The sequence below is a fragment of the Cetorhinus maximus genome, unplaced genomic scaffold (genome assembly GCF_964194155.1).
Source record: "Cetorhinus maximus unplaced genomic scaffold, sCetMax3.hap1.1 HAP1_SCAFFOLD_839, whole genome shotgun sequence".
In the NCBI taxonomy this organism is placed as follows: Eukaryota; Metazoa; Chordata; class Chondrichthyes; order Lamniformes; family Cetorhinidae; genus Cetorhinus; species Cetorhinus maximus.
The window spans coordinates 117,580-140,195 of record NW_027596781.1 but is presented as its reverse complement, the minus strand read 5'-3'; the positions used below and the strand labels follow the sequence as shown (position 1 = coordinate 140,195).

Below are 22,616 nucleotides of genomic sequence, written 5' to 3'. Positions count from 1 at the left end.
ACCTCATATTTTCAAAGATACCTGAGTTTTTAGTACAGATTTATAATACAGAGATGGCTTCAATTATATATAAAGTATACACAGAACCACAGGAGCAGCAGTGTAAACCCACAAACACACATAGGCAGTGTGGGCCTTACACACACACGTGAGTAGTGAATGTTATATACAGCAACACTTCTCTCTGACTCATTCACACTCACACACCTCGCTCACACACACACTGCGCTCACACACACACACACACCGCGCTCACACACACACACACACACACCGCGCTCACACACACACCTCGCTCACACACACACTGCGCTCACACACACACACACACCGCGCTCACACACACACACACACACACTGCGATCACACACACACCTCGCTCACAGTCACACACAAACACACACACACACACACTGCGCTCACACACACACCACGCTCACAGACATTCACACTCCGCGCTCACACACACACCGCGCTCACACACACACAGCTCAGCCACTTGCAAACATGCCCATGGGAGTTAGAATGGAGCAGTTAAGCACAGGGTTGGCACAGCTCAGTGTGAGCGAGGTATCCGATCCCTCTGCTAGCCAGGACCTTCATCACTTGTGCCTTTTGCCGATCTTCGAGCAGTGGGCCTGCACCTGAGGCAGGAGGAAGCCTGGGGGAGGTTGCAGGGCCTTGTCCAGTCCGGGTATCAAGTAGTAGCTGATGAGGGGGACCGGTTGGTAGAATGTGGCATACTGCACCGGCTTGTGAGGGTACAGAGGCCACGCAGCAGTGCACTGGGAGAAACTTCCAGAAACCTAAGGGATAAAATTATTGAATCAATTAAACATGACAAATCAAACACACAAGCTCCATTTAATCCCCAGCCCCGTCTCCACAGGCCACGTGCAAGGACTTGCATTTCTCTAGCGCCTTTCCCCACCTCAGGACGTCCCAAAGTGTTTCACAGCCAATGAAGTAATTTATTTGAAGTGTGGTCACTGTTGTAAATAGAGGAAATGTGGGCAGCCAACTATTGCACAGCCAGTTCCCACAGATAGAAAGAGAGACAGACTGTGTTCGGGAGGGAGTGAGTGAGTTTAGGGAGGGAATTCCAGAGTTTAGGGCCCCCAGGCAGCTGAAGACATGGCCGCCAATGGCAGAGTGATGGGAAGCGGGGGATGGTCAAGAGGCCAGAATTGGAGGAGCGCAGAGATCTCAGAGGGTTGTAGGGGCTGGAAGAGGTTACAGAGATAGGGAGGGTTGTAGGGGCTGGAGGAGATTACGGAGATAGGGAGGGTTTTGGGGCTGGAGGAGGTTACAGAGATAGGGTTGTAGGGGCTGGAGGAGGTTACAGAGATAGGGAGGGTTGTAGGGGCTGGAAAAGGTAAAAGAGATAGGGTTGAAGGGGCTGGAGGAGATTACGGAGATAGGGCGGGTTGTAGGGGCTGGAGGAGGTTACAGAGATAGGGTTGTAGGGGCTGGAGGAGGTTACAGAGATAGGGAGGGTTGTAGGGGCTGGAAAAGGTAAAAGAGATAGGGTTGTAGGGGCTGGAGGAGATTACGGAGATAGGGCGAGTTGGGGCTGGAGGAGGTTATGGTGATAGGGAGGGTTGTAGGGGCTGGAGGAGGTTACAGAGATAGGGTTGTAGGGGCTGGAGGAGATTATGGAGATAGGGAGGGTTGGGGCTGGAGGAGGTTATGGTGATAGGGAGGGTTGTAGGGGCTGGAGGAGGTTACAGAGATAGGGTTGTAGGGGCTGGTGGAGGTTACAGAGATAGGGTTGTAGGGGCTGGAGGAGGTTACGGAGATAGGGAGGGTTCCAGGGGTTTATAGAAATAGGGAGGGGTGAGGAAGGATTTGAAATAAGGATGAGATTTTTTTTTAAAAACGGAGGTGTTGCTGGACCAGGAGCCAGTGTAGGTCAGTGAGCGACAGGATAGTGATGGGTGAACGGGACTCAATGTGAGTTAGGGTCTGGGGTCAGTTGAGTTTTTGATGAGTTTCCAGGGGTAGAAGGTGGGAGATTGGCCCGGAGACTATTGAAATCATTCACTCCGCCCCTCCCAGCACTGGGTGCTCAATATTCTCTTTACCTTGCCAGTAGCTTCAGCTGTTTTTGCTGCAGTTTCCTTCACTGTTTGACCTTTGGCATGTTCCCCTTCATCTGACGAAGTCTCCGAGTGGCAGTCAGGTGTGCTGCACTCCGAGGACGCGCTGCCTTGCTCAGAGTCTAACGATGCCGCCCTCCTGGAGTCTTGTCCAATCTGAGCGACAGTGAAAGGCAGACTCCCATCACTACACCTGCAGGAATTTCAAATGAAGATTTAGTGGGAATCGGGTCAGGCAGCAACACGCGAGACACAGCCACTAACAACCTGGTATAAACAACAAACACCCACACAAACTGGCAGAACACAGCCGAGGGAAGGTTTACCGTACAGTGAAGGAGAGACAGAGAGCACAGCAGTGAGAGAGAGAGACAGACAGACACAATTCCCCCTTTGGAAGTTCCTGTTGAATCTGCATCCACCCCCCTTTCAGGCAGCGCCTTCCAGATCACAACAACTCGCTGTGTAAAAAAAATTCTCATCTCCCCCTCTGGTTCCGATTCCTTTCAATCTGTGTCCCTCTGGTTACCGACCCTCCTGCCACTGGAAACACTTTCTCCTTATTGACTCTATCCAAACCCCCTCATGATTTTGAACGCCTCGATTCAATCTCCCCCTTAACCTTCTCTGCTCTAAGGAGAACAATCCCAGCTTCCCCAGTCTCTCCACATGAACTGAAGTCCCTCTTCCCTGGCGCCATTCGAGTCAATCTCCCCCTCACCCTCCCCAAGGCCTCGCCTTCCCTCCTAAAGTGTGAGGCAGTGGGAATCGGACACAATTCTCCAGATGAGCTCCTTGTGTTTGTCTCTGCGGTGACTGTGTTGCTAAACCATCCAGGTGAAGACTTACCTGCAGCACACCTCCTGGGGATCAATCCACAACGTAATCTCTTTGGGCAGTCTCAACTGGTTATATTCCAGATCACAGTCTTGACAAGCGAGCAACAAGGATGGGTCTGCTTTATGTTTCCTGTTTATCCGAATGCATCTACCAGGGAGAGAAAAAATATACTGAAGGATCCAAGAGGACAGACATTAGACCATCCAGAACCCTACTGGCCCTTTTCCCAAGTTGTACCAAGTCCTGTTCAGCCTTCACCCCGTCACTCACTGACATACATTAGCTCCAAGTCCAACAACGCCTCCATTTTAAAACTTTCATCCTTGTTTTCAAAACTGTCCCCACAAACCACCCTATCTCTGTAACCTCCTCCAGTCCCTACAACCCTCCCTATCTCTGTAACCTCCTCCAGTCCCTACAACCCTCCCTATCTCTGTAACCTCCTCCAGTCCCTACAACCCTCCCTATCTCTGTAACCTCCTCCAGCCCCTACAACCCTCCCTATCTCTGTAACCTCCTCCAGCCCCTACAACCCTCCCTATCTCTGTAACCTCCTCCAGCCCCTAAAACCCTCCTTATCTCTGTAACCTCCGCCAGCTTCTATAACCCTCCCTATCTCTGTAAACTCCTCCAGCCTCTACAACCCTCCCTACCTCTGTAACCTCCTCCAGCCTCTACAACCCTCCCTATCTCTGTAACCTCCTCCAGCCTCTACAACCCTCCCTACCTCTGTAACCACCTCCAGCCCCTAAAACCCTCCCTATCTCTGCAACCTCCTCCAGCCCGACAACCCTCCAAAATCTCTGCGTTCCTCCAATTGCAGCCCCTTGAGAATCCCCTGATTTCCATCGCTCCACCATTGGTGGCCGTGCCTTCAGCTGCCTGGGGCCCTAAACTCTGGAATTCTCTCCCGAAACCTCTCCACCTCCATCTCCCTTCCTTTAAGATGCCCCTAAAATTTCATTGTATCAGCTTTAAAGGGGCTTTAAGCGGTTCAGCTGCTCATCCAAATTTAAAACTGAGCAGCGGCGCCCCCAGGTGGGGAAAGGGCGGTATTGCAGGGACAACTTCGAGCAACTTTCAAAACAAAGACAATCAAGGAACTCTCTCCCCCATCCCCACCGCCTTTCCGATCCCCCTTTTCTCCAATAATTTATATAGATTTTTCTTTTCCCACCTATTTCCATTATTTTTAAATGTATTTCCATCAATTGTTTTATCTCTTACCTTCTAGCCTATTTCGATCCCTTCCCCCCCACCCCACCCCCACTAGGGCTACCTGGTACCTTGCTCGTCCTGCTTTCTACCCTTAATGTCCCCATTAGCACATCCCTTAGATAATATCACCACCGTCACCACCTCTTTGCCCTTTAGTCTATGACATCTTTTGGCTATCTCCACCTTATCACTGGCCCTCTATCCAGCTGTACCTGTCCCACCCCCTCTTAAACCTCCTTATATTTCACCTCTTTTCTATTTTTCCTTAGTTCTGTTGAAGAATCATACGGACTCGAAACGTTAACTGTTTTCCTCTCCGCAGATGCTGCCAGACCTGCTGAGTTTTTCCAGGTATTTTTGTTTTTGTTTTGGATTTCCAGCATCTGCAGTTTTTTGTTTTTTTTCAAAACAAAGACTTGCATTTCTCTGGCGCCTTCACCACCCCAGGATGTCCCAAAACCTTTCACAGCCAATGAAATACTTATTCAAAAGTATGTTCACTGTGTAATGTCGGAGACGTGGCAGCCAATTTGTGCACAGCAAGCTCCCACAAACATTAATGTGATAATGACCCAGATCATCTGTTTTTTTAGTGATGTTTGTTGAGGGGTAAATATTGGCCCCAGGACCTTCCCCCTGCTCCTCTTCCAAATAGTGGCCGTGGGATCATTTACAACCACCAAGGAGGCAGACGGGAACTTTGGTTTAAAGTTTCACCTGAAGGCCAGCATCTCCCTTTGGCACCGACCCTCTGACAGCGCGGCGCCCCCTCGGCACTGGCGCTGTGGAGTGTCGGCCTGGATTATGGGGCTGAAGTCTCTGGGGTGGAGACTCAAACCCAGGACTTGTTCCATCTGCTCTCGCAAGTGGATGGACAATGTCCCTCAGCGCAATGCAAGAAATAGTGAGGAGGGTCCTCCCTGGCCAATATTTTATACTCTTTCAGGGGGAAGCTGGATAAAAACATGGGACGGGCGGGGGGCAAGGAATAGAAGGATATGGTGATGGAGTGAGATGAACAGGGGGTGGGAGGAGGCTCGTGTGGAGCAGAAACACTGGCACGGAGCAGATGGGCTGAATGGCCCGTTTCTGTGCTGTAATATTCTAGCCATTGTACTGGGCGGCTCTGCTGTTTGCTTACCTGTATGCTTGTCCTTTGCTGGGATTGGCTGGGTACCAGTGATTCTGGTATTTTCGGTACAGTATCGCAGTGAGCTTCTCCCCAAACTCCTCGATCTTTTCCTGATGTAGCCTGCTGCGATTCCTGACCATGCTGACCAGGAAGGACACTCCGGCTCCGATCTCCTCCTTCATCGTCTCCTGGTGTATCTGCAGGGGGGAAGGTGGGGGTGTTTAGAGATTAACCTGTTCAGAGTGTGTTACAGTCGGGGATGTTGGGGTTGGGTGAGGGAGGGGGGTGGGGAGAAGGGTGATGGAATATAGAGATCATGGTCTGGCTGCTGGAATGACCCCTTTGTGTCAACAACATCCCACCCCCACCACCAGCAACTCTTTTACCTGCCCCCCCCCACAATAGTGCTGGCTGGCGAGCTATTTGACTGTGGTAGGCATTGCTGACAAGACCCTTCTGGAACACGCACCTGGATACAGACAGACTGTTTCCTCTTGTGTGTGGGGGAGACCAGAACTAGGGACCATCGATATAAGATCATCACTAATAAACCCAATGGGGAATTCAGGAGAAACCTCTTTACCCAGAGAGTGGGGAGAATGTGGAACTCGCTCCCACAGGGAGTGGTGGAAGTGAATAGTATCGATGTGTTTTAGGGGGAAGCTGGATAAACACATGAGGGAGAAAGGAATGGAAGGATAGGGTGATGGGGTGAGATGGAGAGAGGGGGGTGGGTGGGAGGAGGTTCGTGTGGAGCAGAAACACCGGCACGGAGCAGATGGGCCGAATGGCCTGCTGTATATCCGGTGAAGAACTCACATTTCTGTAACGCCTTTAACCGCTGCAAGATATCCCAAAGAGCCTCACAGCCAAATGACTCCCTTCCATTTATGAAGTGGGGGTCACCATCGTAATGGGGGGAAAAGCAAAAGCCAATTTGCGCACAGCAAGATCCCACAAAGGACAATGCGATAGTGACCCAGATCCGATTTTTATTTGACAGCGATATTCATTGGGGTGGGGGCGGTGGGGGGGGTGGGGGTGAATATTAGCCCCACAACATTAAAACGGAAAACGTTATAAAGGTAAATGGGAGGACGCGGAGACAGGGACAAGGAGCCAGTCCTTACTCCAGATGTTGTTCATAGTCACACAGCAGGAGAAGGACATCCCTCTCTCGGACAGAACACTTTGCATTCAATGTCCGAGCGTAAAACAGTAAAAGTGAGAGTCAATCTCACATCCAAATTGCACTGAAGTCTGCCATCCTTCAGATTGTTAAAACTGTCCTCAGGTGAAACAGCTGATTTTTGTAAACATGTTGTTTTGTTTCTAACTGCGGTGGATTCAGAGACACAAGCTCCATGGAAGCCCTGTCGGCCCAGCAAAGTGAGTCAGTGTCTCAGTCCGTCGCACACTTACTTCTGACTCACAGGGTTGTGGGCACCAGCCTCCCAGTACAAAGACCAGGAGCTCACAATCCAGACTGACATTCGGCCAAGGGAGGCGTCGCGGGGAGATCCCACGGCCACTATTTGGAAGAAGAGCAGGGGATGGGGGGGGGGGGGGGGTGGGGGGAGTTCTCCCCGTGGTCCTGGGGCCAATATTTATCCCTTAAACAACATCACTAAAAAAAAAACCTAGATGATCTGAGTCATTATCACATTGCTGTTTGTGGGATCTTGCTGTGCGTAAATTGTCTGCGTTTCCTACATTACAACAGTGAGCTCACACACAACAAAAAGGTCCTTCGTTAGCTGTGAAAGGCTTTGGGACGTCCTGAGGTGGGGAAAAGCGCTACTTTCCCTGAGTAACTCTGGTGCCACTGTCCAGGAAGGTGTCCATATCAAACATCCTCCCCCAGTGTCCATTACAGGCCCCACAGAAACCGCAACTACCCTCAGTCTTCAGGTCACACGGGGGCATTTTTGTTTTTCCAATTGCAGGGCGGAGCTAACACTTCCTGAGGGGCCGAGTAACAGAAAACCAAATCTCTCCTGTTCCTCCCTGGGAGAAAATAACTCCAAAAACTACAGCATCAAATAGAAGAAATTTAATAAACACTCTCTCTCTCTCACACACACATACTCTCTCACACACTCTCACTCTCTCACACACACGCTCTCTCTCTCACACACATCTCTCTCACACACATACACACTCTCTCACACACACACATAGCCTCTCCCACACACTCTCTCTCACACACATACACACTCTCTCACACGTACACACTCTCTCTCTCACACACACACACGCTCTCTCTCACACACACACATACTCTCTCTCACACGTACACACGCTCTCTCCCTCACACACTCTCTCTCTCACACACACACGCTCTCTCTCACACACATACACTCTCACACACACACGCTCCCTCTCTCACACACATCTCTCTCTCTCACACACACGCTCTCTCTCACACACATACACTCTCACACACACACGCTCCCTCTCTCACACACATCTCTCTCACACACACACACGCTCTCTCTCTCTCACACACACATCTCTCTCTCACACACACACATACTCTCTCACACACATACACACTCTCTCTCTCACACACATCTCTCTCTCACACACACTCTCTCTCTCACACACACATGCTCTCTCTCTCTCACACACACACTCTCTCACACACTCTCTCACACACATCTCTCTCACACACACGCTCTCTCTCTCTCTCACACACATGCTCTCTCTCTCTCACACACACACTCTCTCACACACTCTCTCACACACATCTCTCTCACACACACGCTCTCTCTCTCTCTCACACACACACTCTCCTGGACTCAAAAATTGGGATTCCCCAAACACACACCAATATCTAACTTTCATTTCGAACTCTTCAGACCCGCGCCCCCATCCCCCGACCCCCACCCACCAGAGCTGGCAGCAACCCATCCACCCTGAGTGATCCCGAATGAATCAATCAATCACTCTTACAAACTACAAGCAGCACAGTTATAAACTTCAAAACTGGAAACCAAATCCACGTGTTCACCTAAGGGACCATCTCAAAAACCTCACCTTTTCAAAAAAAAAGTGGGGAGGTGCTGAACCATGAACTGTGCCTTAACGAAACCCACTCCCCCACTGAGAAAGTATATCATTCCTCTAACGCGGCCATCAATTCTGCTTATGTCCCCCAACCTCCTCTCCTGGAGACAGTGCCGATTGTTCGATGGTCCCTAAAATCAACCCGTGGCGGCAGAGACAGAGAGTTTGTATTCAGCGTTGGGACACAGCACATTAAACTGACCCGCTGGTTCGAAACGTTAACTCTTGATCTCTCTCTCTCTCTCTCGCCAGAGATGTGCTCAGACTTGATGGGTTTTCCCAGCTATTTTCTGTTTTTGTTTCGTGTGCCGGTCAAAGTTCAGTTCGGAAGAAAAAGTGATTGTGGCACCTTCCATCAACAGGCACAACTTTAAAAAGCTCACCAACTAACTCTGAAAAAAGATATTTTCTCCTGCAACATGGTTTAAAAAAAAAGAGACTTACAGATGTAAGTAACCAGGTTACTTACCATTTGATAGCCAATTGCAAACCAACACTTCTCTGGCAGGAAAAAGTTTAAGGCCAACTTCTGAAAAACTTTTCTAAACTTGTTTCCTGTTGTTTTGTTCACTAATATATGTCTACATATATATATTATATATATTTAAATCTCTACTCACCAGAGATGCTTTCGCCTCCTCGATTCACGTCCAGACTTGTGGCTGCAAAATGTGTGAGAGATTTTATCAAACTGCCCTCAGTCATTGCCAGAAATTTACATCAAGAAGATGATTCAAACTGTGTCCCCAGCCAACGAGAGGACGTCCCTTCCGACACACATCAATGACCATACAAGGCAGGGGCTGACGTCAGCCGCGCCCCGCCCACTTCTTAAAGGCGCCTTCGCCACTGTTAAGCAGCAAGAATAAGTGAAAGGGGGACATGCATTTATCTAGCGCCGCTCACCGCCTCAGGGCGTCCCATCGCGCTTTATGGCCCCAAACAATGAAGTGCTTTAATTTCTGAACTCTGCTCACTGTTGTAATGCAGGGAAGCCGGTAGCCAAATTGCACACAGCAAGATCCTTCATCAATCTGAGGATAACCCAGGTCATCAGTTTCTTTTTAGTGGTTTTGGTTCCAGGACATGGGGAGAAACACCCCCCCACCCACTCTTCTTAAACATAATGCCCATGGGATATTTTACACCCACCTGAGACGGCAGACGGGGCCCAGCTTTAATGTCTCATCTGAAAGACGGCACCTCAGGCAGTGCAGCACCCCCTCAATACTGACCCTCCGACAGTGCAGCACTCCCTCAGTACTGACCCTCCGACAGTGCGGCACAGCCTCAGTACTGACCCTCCGACAGTGCGGCACTCCCTCAGTACTGACCCTCCGACAGTGCGGCACTCCCTCAGTACTGACCCTCCAACAGTGCAGCACCCACTCAGTACTGACCCTCCGACAGTGCAGCACCCCCTCAGTACTGACTCTCCGACAGTGCAGCACCCCCTCAGTATTGACCCTCCGTACTGCAGCACCCCGTCAGTACTGAGGGAGTGCTGCACTGTCGGAGAGTCAGTACTGAGGGAGTGCCGCACTGTCGGAGTGTCAGTACTGAGGGAGTGCCGCACTGTAGGAGGGTCAGTACTGAGGGAGTGCCGCACTGTCGGAGGGGCAGTACTGATGGAGTGCCGCACTGACGGAGGGTCAGTACTGAGCGAGTGCTGCACTGTCGGAGGGTCGGTACTGAGGGAGTGCTGCACTGTCGGAGGGCCTGTACCAAGGAAACGCTGCCTTGTCAGATTTGTCATCTTTCAGATGAGACATTAAACCCCCGTCTGCCCTCTCAGGTGAGTGTAAAACATCCCATGGCCTCTATTTGGAAGAAGAGCAGGGGGTAGCTCTCCTGTTTTCCTGGGGGCCAATATTTACACCTCCAACAACATCAGTAAAAAAGCAGATGCTCTGGGGCCATAATCACATTGCTGTTTGTGGGATCTTGCTGTGTGCTGCTGTGTTTCTTATAACAGTGAGCTCACTGCAAAAGAAATCCTTCATTGGCTGTGAAATGCTTCGGGATGTCCTGAGGTGGGGGAAAGGCGCTAGAGAAATGCAATTCCTTTGTTTACCATGAGTTTAGGTCAATCTTAATCCTACATATGCATGTATACACAACCAAGGGTATCTTACACAAAGGCACAGTGTTAGTGAGGAGGCTCCCTCTCTCTTCAATTCCACCTCATCCCCACACTCTCTGCCATTGCCTTATCTTGACACCATGGACACAGCCTGTATTGTACATTTAAAGGAATTTATTGATGTCAGCCTGGTCACTGGTTTCATTTTGTGGAAAACCTGGGGTTTGATCCCAAGGGGAACAGAATTAAAACTCGCTCCGTTACTCCTGGATAAGAGAAGGCACTTTGTACAGTGACATAGACAGGATTTGATGACACAGGATTTCATATATGCGGCACAGAAACTGGCCATTTAGCCCATCTGATCCGTGCTGGTGTTTCTGCTCCACACGAGCCTCCTCCCATCTCACCCCATCGCCATATCCTTCTATTCCTTTCTCCCTCATGTCTTTATCCAGCTTCCCCCTTAACTACATCGACACTATTCACTTCCACCACTCCCTGTGGGAGCGAGTTCCACATTCCCCCCCACTCTCTGGGTAAAGGCGTTTCTCCGGAATTCCCCATTGGATTTATTAGTGACGATCTTAAATCGATGACCCCTAGTTCTGGTCTCCCCTTCCACCAGAGGAAACACTCCCTCTGTATCCACTCCATCAAAACCTTTCTGAATTTTAAATACCTCGATGAGGTCACCCCCCTCAGCCTTCTCTTTTCTAGAGAACAAAGACCCAGCCCGTCCATCCTGTCCTCATATAAACTCATGTGAGTTTACCCACACATTTCTGGGATCATCATTGTAAATCTTCCCTCTCCAGTATCTCGATGTCCTTTCTGTAATATGGTGACCAGAACTGCTCGTGGTAATCTCAGTGCAGTGCAACCAAGTTTTGATGCAGGCTTAATGTCACTTCTCTACTTTTCAATTCAATCCCTCCAGAAATAATCCCTAGTTTTTGGTTTGATTTTTGCCTTGCCTTGCTAACCTGCGGGGGCAACTCCCACTGTGTGGTCTTATTTGCACTCTGAAGGTGTTGGGGGAAACCTGCGCACGCAGTTAAATAACTCCCCGTGATTCAGGCTCGAGTGTATAGTCCAAATGCAAGGTTATTACTCAGGCATCAATTCTATAGTGACGATTACAGTTATCGATTCCAAACAGCCTGACTTTTGTAGGCTGGAGCTGATCCGACAAGGTGTCTGTAGATGTTGGACTCCCGACTGTCCTGTGACTTCTGAGCTTAAGGGAGCTGTTCCCTGGTATATTGTCTACCTTTTCCGTGTGAGTTATATTACACGGTTGCCAGGGTGTATGTTGAACTGAATTGCTTCTCATCCACCCTCCAGAGTTGACATCACCGCTGTCTTGAGGATTTAACTGTTTAAGAAGTGAACACTAGAAAGGGAACAGACCGACCGAGACAACCTCAAATCATTAAATGTTACTGGTGGGTGGGGCGCTCCCGATATTCTGGCCAACCCCCAGTATTCGCACCAGATTTGGGGGCACATCCAACGTGTCTCCTGGCAGAAACAGAACGTGCTAGAAAAACTCAGCAGGTTTGGCAGTGCGCTGCGCAGAGAAAAGACAGAGTTAACATTTTAAGTCCGTGTGGCTCTTCTCCAGAGCTGAAGAGATGTAGAAATGTGATGGTCAAAGGAAAGAACTGTGGATGCTGGAAATCCAAAACAAAAACAGGAATACCTGGAGAAAGTTTTTCCAGGTATTTCTGTTTTTGTTTTAGAAATGTGTTGGGTTTTTTTAATACTGTTTAAGAGAGTGGGGGCTGGGTGGAACAAAATAGAAGGACAGAGATAGGTGAGAGATCAGGAGAGATTTGACAAAGATGTGTTGGACACAAGAGAAATGGAGTGCTAATGATTGTGTTAAAGACGAAAGCAGGTGTTAATAATGGCATGAAGGTCAGACATCAGTAGGTGTTAATAGCAGAACAAGGGGTCAGTGCCTCTCTGAAAGCAAAACATGGGTACAAATTGCAGACTGGCACTTGGTGGGGTTAGAGGGCGGGGGAAGGGGGGGGAAAAAAACCTCCTGACAGTTTCTCCTCCCATTGTTCTGGCCAATAACTGATGTTGGCAAAATTCAAACTCTGGTAATCACATTGATATGTGATTAAATATTCGACTCGAGAGAATTCTAACAGTTGGTTAAAGAATTGGTTTCCATACATGGTTGACAGTCCCAGGTGAATGAATATTTAGCCAGAATCTGTTACAATCAGAGTCCAGTTATATTAAGAAACAATGACTGCATTTGTATAGCATTTCTAACATAGTAAAACAACCACAAAGCGTTTCACAGGAGCCTAAATGAGTCAGATTTTGACATCGAGCTGCAAAAGGAGATATTAGGAATGAGCATCACCAGTCAAAGATGTACATTTTCATAAAGGATGAGAGAAACAGAGAAAGGGGCGGAGAGGTTTAGGGAGGAAATTCCAGAGCTCAGGGTCCCAGGCAGCTTTAGGCACGGCCGCCAATGGTGGAGCGATGAGAATCGGGGGATGGTCAAGAGGCCGGAATTGGAGAAGGGCAGAGATCTCGAGGTGTTGTAGGGGCTGGAGGAGGTTACAGAAATAGGGAGGGTTGTAGGGGCTGGAGGAGGTTACAGAGATAGGGAGGGTTGTAGGGGCGGAGGAGGTTACAGAGATAGGGAGGGTTATAGGGGCTGGAGGAGGTTACAGAGGTAGGTAGGGTTGTAGGGGCTAGAGGAGGTTACTGAGATAGGGAGGGTTGTAGGGGCTGGAGGAGGTTACAGAGATACGGAGCGTTGTAGGGGCTGGAGGAGGTTACAGATATAAGGAGTGTTGTAGGGGCGGAGGAGGTTACAGAGATAGGGAGGGTTGTAGGCGCTGGAGGAGGTTACAGAGATAGGGAGCGTTGTAGGGGCTTGAGGAGATTACAGAGATAGGGAGGGTTGTAGGGGTCGCGGAGGTTACAGAGATAGGGAGGGTTTTAGGTGCTGGACAGGTTACAGAGATAGGGAGTGTTGTAGGGGTGGAGGAGGTTACAGAGATAGGGAGGGTTGGAGGAGGTAACAGAGATAGGGAGGGTTGCAGGGGCTGGAGGAGGTTACAGAGATCAGGAGGATTGTAGGGGTTGGAGGAGGTAACAGAGATAGGGCGGGTTGTTGGGGCTGGAGAAGGTTACAGAGATAGGGAGGGTTGTAGGGACTGGAGGAGGTTACAGAGGTATGGAGGGTTGTTGGGGCTGGAGGTGTTTACAGAGATAGGGAGGGTTGTAGGGGTCGGAGCTTGTTAGAGATAGAGAGGGTTGTAGGGACTGGAGGATGTTACAGAGTTGGTAGGGATGTAATGGTCGGAGGTTGTTACAGAGATAGCGAGGGTTGTAGGGGCAGGAGGGGGTTACAGAGATATGGAGCGTTGTAGGGACTGGAGGAGGTTATAAAGATAGGGAGGGTTGTAGGGAATGGAGGAGGTTACAGAGATAGGTAGGTTTCTAGGGGCTGGAGGAGGTTACAGAGATAGGGAGGTTTGTAGGGGCGGCGGAGGTTACAGAGATAAGGAGGGTTGTAGGGGCTGGAGAAGGTTACAGAGATAGGGAGTGTTGTAGGGGCGGAGGAGGTTACAGAGATAGGGAAAGTTGTAGGGGTTGGAGGAGGTAACAGAGATAGGGAGTGCTGTAGGGGCTGCGGAGTTTACGGAGATAGGGAAGGTTGTAGGGACTGGCGGAGGTTACAGAGATAAGGAGGTTTGTACGGCCTGGAGGAGGTTACAGAGATAGGGATGGTTGTAGGTGCAGCGGAGTTTACAGAAATAGGGAGGTTTGCAGGGACTGGAAGAGGTTACAGAGATAGGGAGGGTTGTACGGGCTGGAGAAGGTTAGAGAGATAGGGAGGGTTGTATGGGCAGCGGAGGTTACAGAGATAGGGAGGGTTGTAGGGGCTGGAGAATGTTACAGAGTTAGGGAGGGTTGTAGGGGCTGGAGGAGGCAACAGAGATAGGGAGTGTTGCAGGTGCTGGAGAAGGTTAAAGAGTTAGGGAGTGTTGTAGATACTGGAGGAGGTTACAGAGTTGGGAGGGTTGTAGGGGTCGGAGGTTGTTACAGAGATAGGGAGGGTTTTTGGGGCTTGAGGAGGATACAGAGATAGGGAGTGTTGTTAGGTCTGGAGGGGTTTACAGAGATGGGGAGGGTTGAAGGTGTCGGAGGTTGTTATAGAGATAGGGAGGGTTGTAGGAACTAAAGGAGGTTACAGAGATAGGGAGTGTTGTAGGGTCTGGAGGAGTTTACAGAGATGGGGAGGGTTGTAGCGTTGGAGGTTGTTATAGAGATAGGGCGGTTTTTAGGGACTAAAGGAGGTTACAGAGTTGGGAGGGTTTTAGGGGTCGGAGGTTGGTACAGCGATAGGGAGGGTTCGAGGCACTGGAATAGTGTACAGTGATTAGGAGGGTTGTATGGACTGGAGGAGTTTATTGAGATAGGGAGGGTTGTAGGGACTGGAGTTGGTTACATAGATAGGGAGGGTTGTAGGGGCTGGAGGAGGCAACATAGATGGGGAGGGTTGCAGGGGCTGGAGGAGCTTTCAGAGATAGGAGAGTTGTAGAGAGTGGAGTAGGTTTCAGAGTTGGGAGGGTTGTAGGGGTCAGAGGTTACGGAGATAGGGAGGGTTGTAGGGGCTGGAGGAGGTTACAGAGATTGGGAGGGTTGTAGGTGCTGGAGGAGGCAACAGAGATAGGGAGGGTTGCAGGGGCTGGAGGAGGTTACAGAGATAGAGAGTGTTGTAGAGACTGGAGGAGGTTACAGAGTTGGGAGGGTTGTAGGGGTCGGAGGTTGTTACAGAGATATGGAGGGTTGTAGGGACTGGAGGAGGTTACAGAGATAGGGATGGTTGTAGGTGCTGGAGGAGGTTACAGAGATAGGGAGGGTTGCTTGGGCTGGATGAGGTTGCAGAGATAGGTAGCGTTGTAGTTACTGGAGGAGGTTACAGAAATAGGGAGGGTTCTAGGGGCCTGAGAAGATTACAGAGATAGGGAGTGTTGTTGGGACTGGAGGAGTTTACAGAGATGGGGAGGGTTGTAGGGACTGGAGGAGGTTACAGAGTTGGGAGGGTTTTAGGGGTCGGAGGTTGGTATAGCGATAGGGAGGGTTCTAGGGACTGGAATAGATTACAGTGATTAGGAGGGTTGTATGGTCTGGAGGAGGTTATTGAGATAGGGAGGGTTGTAGGGATTGGAGTTGGTACATAGATAGGAAGGGTTGTAGGGGCTGGAGGAGGCAACAGAGATGGGGAGGGTTGCAGGGGCTGGAGGAGCTTTCAGAGCTAGGGAGAGTTGTAGAGACTGGAGGAGGTTTCAGAGTTGGGAGGGTTGTAGGGGTCAGAGGTTACGGAGATAGGGAGGGTTGTAGGAGCTGGAGGAGGTTACAGAGATAGGGCGGGTTGTTGGGATTGGAGGAGGTTACAGAGAAAGGGAGGGTTGTAGGGCCTGGAGGAGGTTACAGAGATAGGGAGTGTTGTAGGTTCTGGAGGAGGTTACAGAGATAGGGACGGTTGTAGGGGCCGGAGGTTGTTACAGAGATAGGGAGGGTTGTAGGGACTGGAGGAGGTTACCGAGATAGGGATGGTTTTAGGGACTGGAGGAGATTCCAGATATATGGAGGCTTGTAGGGGCTGGATTAGGTTACAGAGATAGGGAGGGATGTAGCGGTTGGTGGAGGTTACAGAGATAGGGAGTGTTGTAGGGGCTGGTGGAAGTTACAGAGATAGGGAGGGTTGTAGGGACTGGAGGAGGTTACAGAGATAGGGAGGGTTGTAGGTGCTGGAGTAGGTTACAGAAATAGGGAGGGTTGTTGGGGCTGGAGTTGGTTACAGAGATAAGGAGTGTTGTAGGGCCTGGAGGAGGTTACAGAGTTGGGAGGTTTGTAGGGGTCGTAGGTTGTTACAGAGATAGGGAGGTTTGTAGGGACTGGAGGTGTTTACAGAGATGGGAAGGTTGTAGGGGTCGGAGGTTGTTACAGAGATAGGGAGGGTTGTAGGGGCTGGTGGAGCTTACAGAGTTGGTTGGGTCGTAGGGGTCGAAGGTTGTTACAGAGATAGTGAGGGTAGAAGGGACTGGAGGCGGTTACAGAGATAGGGAAGGTTGTAGGGATTGGAGGAGGGTACAGAGATAGTGATGCCTGTAGGGACTGGAGGAGTTTACAGAGATAGGTAGGGTTGTAGGGGCGGCGGAGGTTACAGAGATAGGGAGGGTTGTAGGGGCTGGAGGATGTTACAAAGATAGGGAGGGTTGTAGGGTCTGGAGGATGTTACAGAGATTGGGAGGGTTGTAGGTGCTGGAGGAGGCAACAGAGATAGGGAGGGTTGCAGGGGCTGGAGGAGGTTACAGAGTTGGGAGGGTTGTAGGTGTCGGAGGTTGTTACAGAGATATGGAGGGTTGTAGGGACTGGAGGAGGTTACAGAGATAGGGATGGTTGTAGTTACTGGAGGAGGTTACAGAGATAGGGAGGGTTCTAGGGGCCTGAGGAGGTTACAGAGATAGGGAGTGTTGTAGGGTCTGGAGGAGTTTACAGAGATGGGGAGGGTTGTAGACGTCGGAGGTTGTTATAGTGATAGGGAGGGTTGTAGTGACTGGAGGAGGTTACAGAGTTGGGAGGGTTTTAGGGGTCTGAGGTTGGTACAGCGATAGGGAGGGTTCTAGGGACTGGAATCGTTTACAGTGATTAGGAGGGTTGTATGGACTGGAGGAGGTTATTGAGATAGGGAGGGTTGTAGGGTCTGGAGTTGGTTACATAGATAGGAAGGGTTGTAGGGGCTGGAGGAGGCAACAGAGATGGGGAGTGTTGCAGGGGCTGGAGGAGCTTTCAGAGATAGGGAGAGTTGTAGAGAGTGGAGTAGGTTTCAGAGTTGGGAGGGTTGTAGGGGTCAGAGGTTACGGAGATAGGGAGGGTTGTAGGGGCTGGAGGAGGTTACAGAGATAGGGCGGGTTGTTGGGATTGGAGGAGGTTACAGAGAAAGGGAGGGTTGTAGGGCCTGGAGGATGTTACAGAGATAGGGAGTGTTGTAGGTTCTGGAGGAGGTTACAGAGATAGGGAGGGTTGTAGGGGCTGGAGGATGTTACATACATAGGGAGGGTTGTAGGGACTGGAGGTGGTTACAGAGATAGGGAGGGTTGTTTGGGTGGTGGAGTTTACGGAGATAGGGAGGGTTGTAGGGACTGGAGGAGTTTACAGAGATAGGGAGGTTTATACGGGCTGGACGAGGTTACAGAGATAGGGAGGGTTGTAGGGGCGGCGGAGTTTACAGAGATAGGGAGGGTTGTAGGGAATGGAGGAGGTTACAGAGATTGGGAGGGTTGTAGGTGCTGGAGGAGGCAACAGAGATAGGGAGGGTTGCAGGGGCTGGAGTAGGTTACAGAGATAGAGAGTGTTGTAGAGACTGGAGGAGGTTGCAGAGTTGGGAGGGTTGTAGGTGTCGGAGGTTGTTACAGAGATATGGAGGGTTGTAGGGACTGGAGGAGGTTACAGAGATAGGGATGGTTGTAGGTGCTGGAGGAGGTTACAGAGATAGGGAGGGTTGCTTGGGCTGGATGAGGTTACGGAGATAGGTAGCATTGTAGTTACTGGAGGAGGTTACAGAGATAGGGAGGGTTCTAGGGGCCTGAGGAGGTTACAGATATAGGGAGTGTTGTAGGTTCTGGAGGAGTTTACAGAGATGGGGAGGGTTGTAGACGTCAGAGGTTGTTATAGTGATAGGGAGTGTTGTAGGGACTGGACGAGGTTACAGAGTTGGGAGGGTTTTAGGGGTCGGAGGTTGGTATAGCGATAGGGAGGGTTCTAGGGACTGGAATAGTTTACAGTGATTAGGAGGGTTGTATGGACTGGAGGAGGTTATTGAGATAGGGAGGGTTGTCGGGACTGGAGTTGGTTACATAGATAGGAAAGGTTGTAGGGGCTGGAGGAGGCAACAGAGATGGGGAGGGTTGCAGGGGCTGGAGGAGCTTTCAGAGATAGGGAGAGTTGTAGAGAGTGGAGTAGGTTTCAGAGTTGGGAGGGTTGTAGGGGTCAGAGGTTACGGAGATAGGGAGGGTTGTAGGGGCTGGAGGAGGTTACAGAGATAGGGCGGGTTGTTGGGATTGGAGGAGGTTACAGAGAAAGGGAGGGTTGTAGGGCCTGGAGGAGGTTACAGAGATAGGGACGGTTGTAGGGGTCGGAGGTTGTTACAGAGATAGGGAGGGTTGTAGGGACTGGAGGAGGTTACCGAGATAGGGATGGTTTTAGGGACTGGAGGAGATTCCAGATATATGGAGGCTTGTAGGGGCAGGATTAGGTTACAGAGATAGGGAGGCTTGTAGCGGCTGGAGGAGGTTACAGAGATAGGGAGTGTTGTAGGGGCTGGTGGAGGTTACAGAGATAGGGTGGGTTGTAGGGACTGGAGGAGGTTACAGAGGTTGGGTGGGTTGTAGGGACTGGAGGAGGTTACAGAGATAGGGAGGGTTGTAGGGGCTGGAGGATGTTACAGAGATAGGGAGGGTTGTAGAGGCTGGAGGAGGTTACAGAAATAGGGAGAGTTGTAGGTGCTGGAGTAGGTTACAGAAAAAGGGAGGGTTGTAGGGGCTGGAGTTGGTTACAGAGATAGGGAGGGTTGTAGGGCCTGGAGGAGGTTACAGAGTTGAGAGGTTTGTAGGGGTCGTAGGTTGTTACAGAGATAGGAAGGGTTGTAGGGACTGGAGGTGTTTACAGAGATAGGAAGGTTGTAGGGGTCGGAGGTTGTTTCAGAGATAGGGAGGGTTGTAGGGACTGGAGGAGGTTACAGAGTTGGTTGGGTCGTAGGGGTCGGAGGTTGTTACAGATATAGTGAGGGTTGAAGGGACTGGAGGAGGTTACAGAGATAGGGAAGGTTGTAGGGATTGGAGGAGGGTTCAGAGATAGTGATGGCTGTAGGGACTGGAGGAGTTTACAGAGATAGGTAGGGTTGTAGAGGCGGCGGATGTTACAGAGATAGGGAGGGTTGTAGGGGCTGGAGGATGTTACATAGATAGGGAGGTTTGTAGGGGCTGGAGGATGTTAAATAGATAGGGAGGGTTGTAGGGACTGGAGGAGGTTACAGAGATAGGGAAGGTTGTAGGGACTGGAGGATGTTACCGAAATCGGGAGTGTTGTAGGGGCTGGAGGAGGTTACAGAGATAGGGAGGGTTGTAGGGGTGGCGGAGTTTACCTAGATAGGGAGGGTTGTAGGGACTGGAGGAGTTTACAGAGATAGGGAGGTTTATACGGGCTGGAGGAGGTTACAGAGATAGGGAGGGTTGCTTGGGCTGGATGAGGTTACAGAGATAGGTGGCGTTGTAGTTACTGGAGGAGGTTCCAGAAATAGGGAGGGTTCTTGGGGCTTGAGGAGGTTACAGAGATAGGGAGTGTTGTAGGGTCTGGAGGAGTTTACAGAGATGGGGAGGGTTGTAGGGTTCGGAGGTTGTTATAGTGATAGGGAGGGTTGTAGGGACTGGAGGAGGTTACAGAGTTGGGAGAGTTGTAGGGGTCGAAGGTTGGTACAGAGATCGGGAGGCTTGTAGGGACTGGAGGAGGTTACAGAGATAGGGACACTTGTTGGGACTGGAGGAGGTTATAGAGATAACCTGTTTCATTTTCTGGAAAACCTGGGGTTTGATCCCAAGGGGAACAGAATTAAAACTAGCTCCGTTACCCGTCCAACAACATCAGTAAAAAAGCAGATGCTCTGGGGCCATAATCACATTATTTTTTGTGGGATCTTGCTGTGTGCTTCTGTGTTTCTTATAACAGTGAGCTCACTGCAAAAGAAATCCTTCATTGGCTGTGAAATGCTTCGGGATGTCCTGAGGTTGGCGAAAGGCGCTAGAGAAATGCAAGTCCTTTGTTTACCATGAGTTTAGGTCAATCTTAATCCTACATGTGCATGTATACACAACCAAGGGTATCTTACACAAAGGCACAGTGTTAGTGAGGAGTCTCCCTCCCTCTTCAATTCCACCTCATCCCCAAACTCTCTGCCATTGCCTTATCTTGACACCATGGGCAGAGCCTGTATTGTACATTTAAAGGAATTTATTGATGTCAGCCTGGTCATTGGTTTCATTTTGTGGAAAACCTGGGGTTTGATCCCAAGGGGAACAGAATTAAAACTCGCTCCGTTACTCCTGGATAAGAGAAGGCACTTTGTACAGTGACATAGACAGGATTTGATGACACAGGATTTCATATATGCGGCACAGAATCAGGCCATTCAGCCCATCTGATCCGTGCTGGTGTTTCTGCTCCACACGAGCCTCATCACGCCCCCCCTCGCCATCTCACCCCATCGCCATATCCTTCTATTCCTTTCTCCCTCATGTGTTTATCCAGCTTCCCCCTTAAACACATCGACACTATTCACTTCCACCACTCCCTGTGGGAGCGAATTCCACATTCCCCCCCACTCTCTGGGTAAAGACGTTTCTCCGGAATTCCCCATTGGATTTATTAGTGACGATCTTATATGGATGACCCCTAGTTCTGGTCTCCCCTCCCACCAGAGGAAACACTCCCTCTGTATCCACTCCATCGAAACCTTTCTGAATTTTAAATACCTCGATGAGGTCACCCCCCTCAGCCTTCTCCTTTCTAGAGAACAAAGACCCAGCCCGTCCATCCTGTCCTCATATAAACTCATGTGAGTTTACCCTCACATTTCTGGGATCACCATTGTAAATCTTCCCTCTCCAGTATCTCGATGTCCTTTCTGTAATATGGTGACCAGAACTGCTCGTGGTAATCTCAGTGCAGTGCAACCAAGTTTTGATGCAGGCTTAATGTCACTTCCCTACTTTTCAATTCTATCCCTCCAGAAATAATCCCTAGTTTTTGGTTTGATTTTTGCCTTGCCTTGCTAACCTGCGGGGGCAACTCCCTCTGTGTGGTCTTATTTGCACTCTGAAGGTGTTGGGGGAAACCTGCGCACGCAGTTAAATAACTCCCCGTGATTCAGGCTCGAGTGTATAGTCCAAATGCAAGGTTATTACTCAGGCATCAATCGTATAGTGACGATTACAGTTATCGATTCAGACAGCCTGGTTTATTGTAGGCTGGAGCTGATCCGACAAGGTGTCTGTAGATGTTGGACTCCCGACTGTCCTGTGACTTCTGAGCTTAAGGGAGCTGTTCCCTGGTATATTGTCTACCTTTTCCGTGTGAGTTATATTACACGGTACCCAGGATGTACGTTGAACTGAGTTGCTTCTCATCCACCCTCCAGAGTTGACATCACCGCTGTCTTGAGGATTTAACTGTTTAAGAAGTGAACACTAGAAAGGGAACAGACCGACCGAGACAACCTCAAATCATTAAATGTTACTGGTGGGGGGGCGCTCCCGATATTCTGGCCAACCCCCAGTATTCGCACCAGATTTGGGGGCACATCCAACGTGTCTCCTGGCAGAAACAGAACGTGCTAGAAAAACTCAGGAGGTTTGTCAGTGCCCTGCGCAGAGAAAAGACAGAGTTAACATTTTAAGTCCGTATGGCTCTTCTCCAGAGCTGAAGAGATGTAGAAATGTGATGGTCAAAGGAAAGAACTGAGGATGCTGGAAATCCAAAACAAAAACAGGAATACCTGGAGAAAGTTTTTCCAGGTATTTGTTTTTGTTTTAGAAATGTGTTGGGTTTTTGTTGGGTTCTGCCGAAGGGTCATGAAGACTCGAAACGTTGACTGATTTCTTCTGCACCGATGCTGCCAGAACTGCCTAGTTTTTCCAGGTAATTGTGTTTTTGTTTTGGGTTTTTTTAATACTGTTTAGGAGAGTGGGGGCTGGGTGGAACAAATTAGAAGGACAGAGATAGGTGAAAACTCAGGTGAGATTTGACAAAGATGTGTTGGACACAAGAGAAATGGAGTGCTAATGATTGTGTTAAAGACGAAAGCAGGTGTTAATAATGGCATGAAGGTCAGACATCAGTAGGTGTTAATAGCAGAACAAGGGGTCAGTGCCTCTCTGAAAGCGAAACATGGGAACAAATTGCAGACTGGCACTTGGTGGGGGTGGAGGGCGGGGGAAGGGGGGGGAAAAAAACCTCCTGACAGTTTCTCCTCCCATTGTTCTGGCCAATAACTGATGTTGGCAAAATTCAAACTCTGGTAATCACATTGAGATGTGATTAAATATTCGACCCGAGAGAATTCTAAGAGTTA

General features: G+C 49.9%; 1 protein-coding gene and 1 long non-coding RNA gene across 2 annotated transcripts in view; one reads left to right on the top strand and one right to left on the bottom strand.

Moving 5' to 3' along the window:
* The window catches only part of LOC144674874 (uncharacterized), a 53,861-nt gene that overhangs the window by 15,247 nt on the left and 15,998 nt on the right, over nucleotides 1-22,616 (top strand). The window lies entirely within an intron of this gene.
* Nucleotides 586-5,471, bottom strand: LOC144674873 (protein BTG3-like). The gene is made up of 4 exons (XM_078536030.1): nucleotides 5,299-5,471; nucleotides 2,949-3,086; nucleotides 2,085-2,292; nucleotides 586-806 (listed from the first exon to the last, which is right to left on the bottom strand). The coding sequence occupies exons 1-4, from the start codon at nucleotides 5,469-5,471 to the stop codon at nucleotides 603-605; spliced, it is 723 nt and encodes a 240-aa protein (XP_078392156.1). The 3' UTR covers nucleotides 586-602.